The sequence below is a fragment of the Myodes glareolus genome, chromosome 11, assembly GCF_982192425.1.
Source record: "Myodes glareolus chromosome 11, mMyoGla1.1, whole genome shotgun sequence".
Taxonomy (NCBI): domain Eukaryota; kingdom Metazoa; phylum Chordata; class Mammalia; order Rodentia; family Cricetidae; genus Myodes; species Myodes glareolus.
The window spans coordinates 41306865-41316623 of NC_142036.1; the positions used below are offsets into that span (position 1 = coordinate 41306865).

Here is a 9759-nt window from a genome sequence, read left to right on the forward strand (position 1 = left end):
ATGTAGGGTCAAAGTTTCTTCAGACACAGTCTCACTTCATAGCCCTGCCAGCATGCAACCTACAGAGCTCCCCTTGAAGGTGGGCCTCAAACTCAGATCTGCCTGCTTCTGCCTTGGGAGTGATGGGGAAACTTTTATATTTAAAATATCCTTTCTGGGTGGCTGGAGAGATGGTTCAGCAGTTAGGAGCACTGACTGCTTTTCCAAAGATAACTGTCTATAACTCTAGTCCAAAGGAACCTGACAGCCTCTTCTGGCCTCTGCGGGGATCAGGTAGACATGTGACATACATGCAGACAAAACACCCAAACACGTAAAACAATAAATTTAAATAAACAAAATAAAACTTTTCCCTTAGAGCCACATAGAATGTTGCGCTAGATTGTTTTTTTTTTTTCCTCCATCAGTATCGGGTCAGGAAAGTGGCATCAATAAACCACAAGTAATTTCAACAAATGCCATGAAGCCTGGTGAGGTGGTACACCGCTTTAGTCCCAGCACTTGGTGCAAAGGCAGTCACGGATCTCCAAGTTCGAGGCTAGTCGGGTCTACATAGTTAAGTTCCAGGACAAGCAGGGCTATGGCTTAGGTCCCTTTGCCTTTCTAGGCAGATTAGAAAGGGAACAGTTCTTCAGCCCCCTTAGTAAATGAAGCGCTGCAGACACAGTCATTTCCCAATGACGCTGACACCTTATTTGCATTTTTCCCCCGACAGAAGTTAAAATTTCTGTTGTAAGTTTAGGGATCCATGCTGAACTTGGATAAAATGATCTTCCCATCTCAGGACCCTAGTGTGTCTTACTGGAGAGTAGCCCCGAGAGAGGGCCTCAGGCATTTGCCCACCCTCCAGGCCTCAAGAAGTCAGACTCCTAGCGGCTTCTAACTCGTCTCTTAGTATGGGGAGCTAGATGATGCCTACTATACCATGAGTGTGGCTGTGATCCTGTCTTCAACTTGGAAAGGAGACACATGAATGTCTAAGGTGGAAATCAGTAGATCTCGGTGGGACTCTGGAATCCACATTCCTAACAACCTCCTCCCCCTTTCCTCCAGGTAGCAATCCCCAGGTATATTTTAGTTTTGCAGTACGGGAACTGAACCCAGGGCATCGCCCACACTGGGTAAGTGGCTATCCATCGAGCTGCATCCAAAATTCCATTTTGTTTTTTAGGTCTCACTAGGATACTCTACTCCCAGCCTCAAAGGGCCTGCTCTGGTGCCTAGTGTAAGCAAGAAAACTGAGAGTTTCAGCCATCTCAGAAGGGACCTTGAGGCTATTCAGGACCAAAATGGATTGCACTGGGCTGCCACCTGCTGGCTAGAGGTTGGCACTGCAAGTTAGATTAAACTCCCCCGATCCAGTTCTTTCAGCTGTAGCAGGGATTCCGTGGACACCCCAGAGCTCAATCAAGAGCTTAAAATCGACAAACTCAACAACAGGACTCTTGGGTGAGTCCTGTGGGAAGAGAGAAGCATATGGGAGAAAGAAGAGTCATTCGGGTGAGGAATAAGCTCAGTGGTAGACAGGGGCTGAACTCTGGGGGCCCTTACTAGTTTTTTGGAATTTGAGTGGAGGCAGTCATTAAAAAAAAAAAAAAAAAAAAAACAATAAAAGGCAAACTGCTGCCGGCAAAGATTAACAGGGTAGATGTGTGTGTGTGCGGGAGGGGGGGAACTGGCCTATGAGAAATATTAAATATTTCTGATTAGGTCTGCAAAAACTAGATCTCGCAGGATTAATAGTAAGAAAACCCCCATTCCATTCTTTCTCTTTTCAAATATTAGCACCTACTGTGTGCCTAGAATTAACCTATCATCTATAGAATTCAGTGCTATTAGCAAAAGAAAAAAAAACGGTTTTCAGCTGGGTGGCGATGGCACACACCTTTAATCCCAGCACTTGGGAGGCAGAGGCAGGCGGATCTCTGTGAGTTCGAGTCCAGCCTGGTCTATAAGAGCTAGTTCCAGGACAGGCTCCAAAGCTACAGAGAAACCCTGTCTCGAAAAACAAAACAAAACAACAAAACGGTTTTCAAAGAGCTTGCACTCTAATGGGGGGGGGGGGCAATCCAAACAAGAAAGCAACAGTAGAAATAAGAACCTACCAGAGAATGCAAAAACGTGATGTTATATAGTGACTCAGAGATGCAGTGTCTGCTGTGTAGATAACAGGGAAAAGCATTGGAATTGACTGTGGTGGTGGACGCCTGTAATCCCAGCGTTCTGGGTGCTGAGGTCATGGACAGAGGAGGCCTGGGGATGTATAGCTTTAATCCAGTACAAAAGCAGGCAGATCTCTGGTGAGTTCAAAGCCAGCCTGGTCTACGGAACCACGGTCACACAGTGAGACTGTGTCTATAACTAATCGGCTTTAAAAGGGGGAAGATAGGGGTGAAGGGAAGAGGAGGAGAGGAAGGAGCAAGGAGAAAGAGGGAGAGGGGAAGAGCATTTTAGACCGAAGGAGCAAGTGTGGGAAGTACCAGAGCAGAACAGAGAAGCCATGTTCACACCAGAAGCAGCCACTGTGAGCACAAGCATAGTGAAGAGGGGGGAGAGAGGTGGGGGCCACTTTATAAGGCCTTTCTCAAGGAAGGAACTTGGTGAAGAAAAGGAAGCCACAGACACGGGACAGCAGGAAGATCTAATTTCATCAAAATTCCTCTGGAGATGGGGTCACATGGGAGGGGAAGGAGGGAAGTTGTGTTGAGCAGAAAGAAGGGAAGATTCGGGATAGAATGTGGAATTTAAGTAAGAAAGGGTCTGGGGATGCAACTCAGTGATGGATCCTCTGACCAGCAATGCACAAGGCCAGGGATTCCTCTCCCAGCGTCACACAGTCGACAGGACTTCATGATGGAATAGACGCGGGGGATAAGCAAAAGTTAGGCTCTCGTAATTGGTGGAGCAGCTACAAGAAACTAAGAGGACCAAAGAGAATCTTCTCTCCCTAATGCCCAACTGACAAAAGCCCTCATCAGCCTGGGGCCCATCACCTACTATGTGGAGAGGGACGTATTTTACTCAGCCAGGCCAAACTGTCACTTCTAGATCCAGTTCCTGAGAGTCCCACCAGCCCTGGTTCCAAGCATGCATTCTCAGAAGATAGAAATGGTGTCCCAACCCCTTAAACTGAAGACGAACCTGGGAACAGGCAGTCACATCTTAGCCGATCAAATCCCAGAGACCTCGGGCAGCGTGAGAGCAAGACATCACTTTATTTTTTGGTTTTCCAACTTTGCCGTTGGACAAAGAAAATTCAGTCTCCCATCAGCTTTGTGACTCCCATCGGTGGCTCCTGGCCAAGGATGTAACTCAGTGTTTGAGGAGGTTCGGCTCCAGGACAGGTCCCCAGCAGTGAGCCAGGCTGGCAGGAACCAGTAGAGACCCCCAGCAGAGGGAGCAGTGCAGGCCCTTCTTCTCTAGGGTTTCCAGTGCCTAGGGGCCTTCCCTGGCTTAGAGGCCACCGTGGTTTATTCTATGAAGTCCAGCTGATGATCATGAAGAGCCTGGCACCTTCTACACTGGGGACATGAGAAAAAGCCACACACCAGCCTCACATTCAAATCCCTTGTTCCTTTGGAAGACATCTTTGAGAAAAAGGGACATCACCCTAAAAAAAAAAAAAAAAAAAAAAAAAAAAAAAAAAAAAAAAAAAAAAAAAAAAAAAGAAAGACATATTGTGCCTCGTCGGAAATAACGGCCATGCTGTGATACTCTTTGTGGGACCAGGAAAAGCTACAGGCAGCCGTGGCACAGCCATAACTTCCACAGCCACTGGCAAGGGAGTCCTGCCCAACCCAACTTAATGGGGGAAAAAAAATACTAAACGCAATAAAAATAGATGACCAGCCAACAACCAAAGAGTAAATTGGTAGTTCTGTAGCTTTCATTAGAATAGGTGGTGGATTCCTCCTCTCCACCACAAGCCAGGAAATTATGAAAGACAGAGTAAAGGGCATCCTGGCCAAGCCAGGAGACACCACAGGTCTCCCCTTCTCAGGCTCTATGTCACCTCTCTGTCAGCCATCAACAAGCGTGAGGCCTTCAAAGAGCGCCCGTTTCCACATATAGTAAGTGGAGCGGGCGGTGAGGGGGAAGCGAGCTTGAAACTCCTTGTAGGAGGGGAAGGTCTTGGACTGGAAGCACTTCTGCAGGAACAGCTTGGCTTGGGCCTTGAACCTTGTGGTGGTCAGCATGTCCATCACCAGCACCTGGCCATCCCTGCCACCTGCTGCGGTGGCCGCCGCCACAGTCTGGCCTGACAGTGACCCACTATGGGGTTGGCCCTGAGTCATAGCTGTCTCCTGAATGACCCCCTCTCTAGAAGGCCCTCCCTGGGCACCTTCTGGGGAGGTTTCTGAAGAAGCAACCACTGGCAGTGTCTCCACCTGATGACCAACCACAGATGTTACATTCTCAACAGCTTCTATCTGCCATTCATCTGGCTTCTGACGATCCTTTGGCTTCTGCCTCCGTCGGCCCAAAGAGAAGGCCTGCATCCTGGGCCATCCACGGGAAAGACTTTTCCATACCCAAAAAGTGGAGGGTAGCAGGCTAGGGTAGCGGAGGCGGAAGCGACAGAAAGGCAGGTGCCCACTAAGTACCTGCTTGCGGGCAGCCCTGCGTAGTCGCCTCTGCCAACGAGACAGGGGCATCCTTGAGGGTGTGAGCCGCTGGGAAGTTGGAGGGCCTCCAGCTGCTGCTTTCCCTGCCCCCTCTACTCCCGCCTCACCCTTCGAAGAGAGCAGGGCCCCATCCTCAACATCTGTTGGGGGTAGAGACTCTGCGGTTGCAAGAACTGGAGCCAGCTTGAAACTGGGACTCCTTCTCAGGGCCTTCCGCCTCCAGTTATAGTAGGTGGACCTCGAGATGCCGGGGAACCTGCATTTGAAGCAGCGATAGGGTACCAGTTTGTTCAGAGAGATGCAATGTTCCAGGTACGACTTGGCGCGCTGCATTAAGACCACGCTAGGGCTTGACATAGCCGCTGCCACTGGGGAGCACCCCAGCCCCTCGGCAGCCTTCTTCCCTGGCAGACTCTCCAGCTCTGGCACAGCCAGTGCCTCCTTGGGTGGAGTAGCCGGGACCAGAGCTGAATAGGCACCAGAACCCAGCAACTCATGCTTCCATGTGTAGTAGGTAGAACGGGAGATCTCAGGGAATCTCTGCAGGAACTGCTGCAATGGCACAAGGCCCCCACGGTAGAAGCTGTCCTGCAGGAAGTGCTTGGCAGAGAAGCGGGTGGCCACCTTCTGCCGGTGCTCCTGGGTCTGCCGCCGCCAGCGGTAGAAGGTGCTTTTGGTGATGCTGGAGCGGTCACAGAGGTGGGAGTAGCTAAGGCCAGGTTCATGATTGAGCAGTTCCAGGGTTTTGGCTGGTGGTAGCAGAGGACCTAGGATCGGAGGAGTGGGGTCCAGGATAGCAGCACCATCAGCCTCCACCTCTTCCAGCCCAACCACCGGGGCAAAATACTGATGACGGAAGAGGTGGTTAGTGAGGGGCTGGCCAGCCCACATGATGTGCAACATGGAGGTCACCTGGGTGCAGGGGCGCGGCCTGATAACACGGTTAAAATAGGGCCGGATCTTGACATTGCGCATGGGGTAGATGGAGTAGATATTGCGCTGAAGGATGGACGCAAGGGCATACAGGTGCCACACATTGGAGAAGCTGGTGGGGAAGCACGTAGCCTTGACATCGGCATCAAAGATGGCTTCCAGTGTGGCAGAGGACAGGTTGGTCATCTCAGGGGACTCCTCGGAGCACAGGGAGTAACGCACAGCCTGTAGCATCACCTTGGAGTCGATCATGCCCTGAAGATAATAGTGCCGGTGCAGCAGCATCTCCACCACGGTGCGGGCCCGCAGCTCCAGGCTGAGGCCCGTGTGCCCCCACAAGAGCATGCTGGCTGCTTCGAACAACAGGCTCCCCTCCCCCTTGCACACCAGGGGCAGCATGTTCTGCGGAGCGTCCTCTGGATACAGACTCAGGGCCACAGAGTCCACCTCCAGCACCTGTGGCCCAAGGCCACCCTTCTGACAGACCGGGAGGGTGAAGGAAGATAAGACCTGCTTGGCCTCCAGGGCGACACTGATGAGACCGTCCAGGCCGGCCGACTCCACTGCCTCCTGCAGATCCCGCAACACCTGCTGCACCAGCTGATCCCGAGAGGGCATCCTGACAGGGCAAAGGGGGGGGGGGGCAGAGGTCAGAACAAGATGACTGTGATACCAACAATAGCATTGTGCATTCCTGTACCTTCTCCCTAGAGCAATGGTTCTTCACCTGTGGGTTATGACCCTTTTGGGAGTCAAACAATTCTTTCACAGGGGTCGCCTATGACCAGGGGAAAACACAGATATTCCCATTATGACTCAAAACAGTAGCAAAATTAGTGATGAAGTATCAATGAAAATAATTTCACAGTTGGAGGTCGCCATGACATTAAAGGTCCCAGCACTAGGAAGGCGGAGAACCACTATCCTAGTGGGAGTGTCCCCCAGTCCCCCAGAAGAGATAGCAGCTAATTCTGCCTTGGCTTTGTCTAGTCACTCAGCGCTTCTGAGGAAAAGCAGTCTCTGGAACTTGGCTTTGAATTGTGGCTCTGATATGAGTTTGGCAAAGCACTTAAGCTTCTAGCTTCTGCCTCCCCCCCCCCCCGTAACATGGGGGTTCCTACCTTAGAAAACCTATGCGCTCAACTAATATAATGAATGTAAAATAACACATGCAATCCAAGGACTGAGAAAAGCAGGAGGATCATGAATTCAAGGCCAGCCTGGGCTACCCAGCCAGATTCTATGCAAAAACAGACAGGCACAGATACTTTTCTGTGTCTCAAGTCCCTCCCTAGAACAGCAGCAGACACACAGCAAAACAGTAGAGGGTGTTAGTTACCATACATCATTATTTAATACATGCATAGTATACAGCAGATGCATAAACTTCACCTCTACCGGGCATGGCTGTGAATGCCTTTAATCCTGGCACTCATCTGGGAGGTAGAGGCAGCCAGATCGCTGCAAGTTCCAGGCCAGTCAGGGCTACAGAGTGAAATCCTGTCTCAAAACAATAAACATAGGGGCTGGAGAGATGGCTCAGCGGTTAAGAGCACTGACTGCTCTTCCAAAGGTCCTGAGTTCAATTCCCAGCAACCACATGGTGGCTCACACCCATCTGTAATGAGGTCTGGCGCCCTCTTCTGGCCTTCAGGCATACACACAGACAATATTGTATATATAATAAATAAATATATTAAAAAAAAACAATAAACATATAAACAAACCATCTTTGTAGTGGTTCCAGACTTCTGACCACATGAGAGACAAGCCTACAACAATGATTCCCAAACTATAGTCCCAGGTCCCTCATAAACTACTTTGAGAATACCTAGACATACCATAATTATTTCACACAATGACATAATTTGCCTTCTTTTTCAAGGCAGGGTTTCTTTGTGTAACAGCCCTGGCTGTCCTGGAACTCACTCTATAGACCAGGCTGGCCTTGAACTCACAGATCCACCAGCCTCTGCCTCCTGTGTGCTGGGATTAAAGGCACGTGGCATCACCACCAGGCAGAATTTGTCTTCTTATCAGATTTGAATAAAACCATGTTATTGTATGATTCATAGCAACAGCTTCCTCCTATATTCCCAGCACACTGGAGACTAAACACAGAATGGGTACCATGAGGCTGAAGCCAGCGCAGACTACAAAGTGAATTCCAAGCCAGTTTGGGCTACAGTGTGGAAACCAATCTTTTCTATAAAAAGAACGGCAGCATCTAATTATACCAGAAGTCACGGTCTTCCCCTGACGTCCCAAGAATGCCCTTGGAGGTGGGGCCTTTTGTCACACTGAGCAGGAAGAATGTCTCCTCTAGACTATTATCGTTCAGAGGTCTATGATGCATTAGCTGCTTTCAGCGTGGGACATTCTTATGTAGACAAGGCTTGCCTCAGACTCAGTTGGCCTCCTGCCTCTGCTTCTCGGTGCCGGGATTGGAAGTGTGCACCACACCCTATAGAGCAGTTTTTTAAAAACATAGTTGGGCGTTTGCTAAGGTTTCATGCGATGAGTCGTGGCGCACGCCTTTAATCTCAGCTCTCGGGAGGTAGAGGCAGGCGGATCTCTGTGAGTTCAAGGACAATCTGGTCTACAGAGTGAGTTCCAGGACAGCCATGACTACAGAGAAACCCTATTATCTTGGGGGAAAAAGAAAAGAAGGAAGGGAGGGAGGGAGGGAGGGAGGGAGGGAGGGAGGGAGGGAGGGAGGAAGGAAGGAAGGAAGGAAGGAAGGAAGGAAGGAAGGAAGGAAGGAAGGGAAGAGTTTTGACTGAGTGGTAATGGTGTCACATACCTTTAATTCCATCACTTGGGAGGCAGAGGTAGGTGGATATCTCTGTAAATTCAAGGCCAACCTGGTCTACAAAGTGAGTTCCAGGACAACTAGAACTGTTACACACAGAGAAATCCTGTTTCGAAAACCTAAAAAGAGTTTTACTATACATTTAAGGACAAATTAGAGAAAGGCTTGGGAAAATGGCCTCCCCAGAGTGCCTTAACTTCCCAAGAGGGTTGGTCACAATAGCAAAAGGCTTACGGACATTATTTTTTTAAATTACTCACCAACCAAGCTCTATGTTGCCCATAAAATTTTATTTATTTATTTGTTTGTTTGTTTATTTTGTGTGTGGTTTTTCAAAACAGGGTTTCTTTGTAGCTTTGGAGCCTGTCCTGGAACTAGCTCTTGTAGACCAGGCTGGACTCGAACTCACAGAGATTCGCCTGCCTCTGCCTCCCAAGTGCTGGGGATTAAAGGCATATACCACCCAGCTATGAAAAATTTTATATGAAATAAAGATCAGGACTTTTTTGAAAAGAGTGCCGTACTACAATTAACAATACTCATTTCCAAGATTTAAATGTGAAGTTCCCTTGTAAGGTGCCTGGAAGATCTCAGCCACTATTACTTTGCTTTAAACAATACCTTAGCGTGTCTTCCATCACTCAACAGCAATGAATTCAGGTTACCTAGAAACATACATTCAAGAGTAGTTTAGAATATATCCAATTTCCTGGCATCACACAGACTCAGAATGTTACCCATTCAACTCAGAATCTGATACCAATTAAATGGTGACAGCTTTGCCAATAACAAGGACATGCTCTTCCATGACTAGGAAGTGACTGCCACAGCCAGCAAGACCCAAAGATTCACGGAGCTGCCTGCCGAACGCTACAGTAAGGCATGGTAGCACGGGTCTGTAACTCCAGCTCTGTGAAGCTGAAACAGAGGGACTAGGTTTAGAGTTCAAGGTCACATCTAATCCTAGCACTCAGGAGGCAAAGGCAGGTAGACCTCTGTGAGTTTGTGGCCAGCTTGGTCTACAGAGACAAAGTGAATTCCAGGTCAGCCAGAGCTGTTAAAAGGAGAAACCCTGTCTCAAAAACAACAAAATAAACATAAATAAAGGGATTAAAGTCTGATTTTCCTAATTTCTCCCCCTACTAAACAGCATATGAAGACAGACTGATGAGTGTCTACCAAGCTGGTATTGCAGAGGTCTGGGGAAAAAAAATTAAATGATTCTTCCTTTTTCTTTTGACTATGGAAACTTTTCTGTTTTAAATTAGTGCTAGGGATCAAACCCAGGGCCTTGAACGCACCAGTGGTAGAATTCCACCACTGAGCCTTGTCCCCAGCCTTGGAAAAGTTACTTTTCACATCAGTGGTCATCTGCTACTATTTCATTTT

At 48.8% G+C, this 9759-nt stretch overlaps 1 protein-coding gene and 1 non-coding gene across 2 annotated transcripts; both read right to left on the bottom strand.

The window, feature by feature from the left end:
- Nucleotides 1–3344: 3344 nt before the first annotated feature.
- Nucleotides 3345–6176, bottom strand: Vrtn (vertebrae development associated). The gene has a single exon (XM_048449067.3). The coding sequence runs from the start codon at nt 6174–6176 to the stop codon at nt 4020–4022; it is 2157 nt and encodes a 718-aa protein (XP_048305024.2). The 3' UTR covers nt 3345–4019.
- A 2922-nt stretch (nt 6177–9098) lies between these two features.
- LOC125410131 (small nucleolar RNA SNORA24) lies at nt 9099–9226 on the bottom strand. Its single transcript, XR_007234992.1, has one exon. It is a non-coding gene; the product is annotated as a small nucleolar RNA SNORA24 (small nucleolar RNA).
- Nucleotides 9227–9759: the final 533 nt, after the last annotated feature.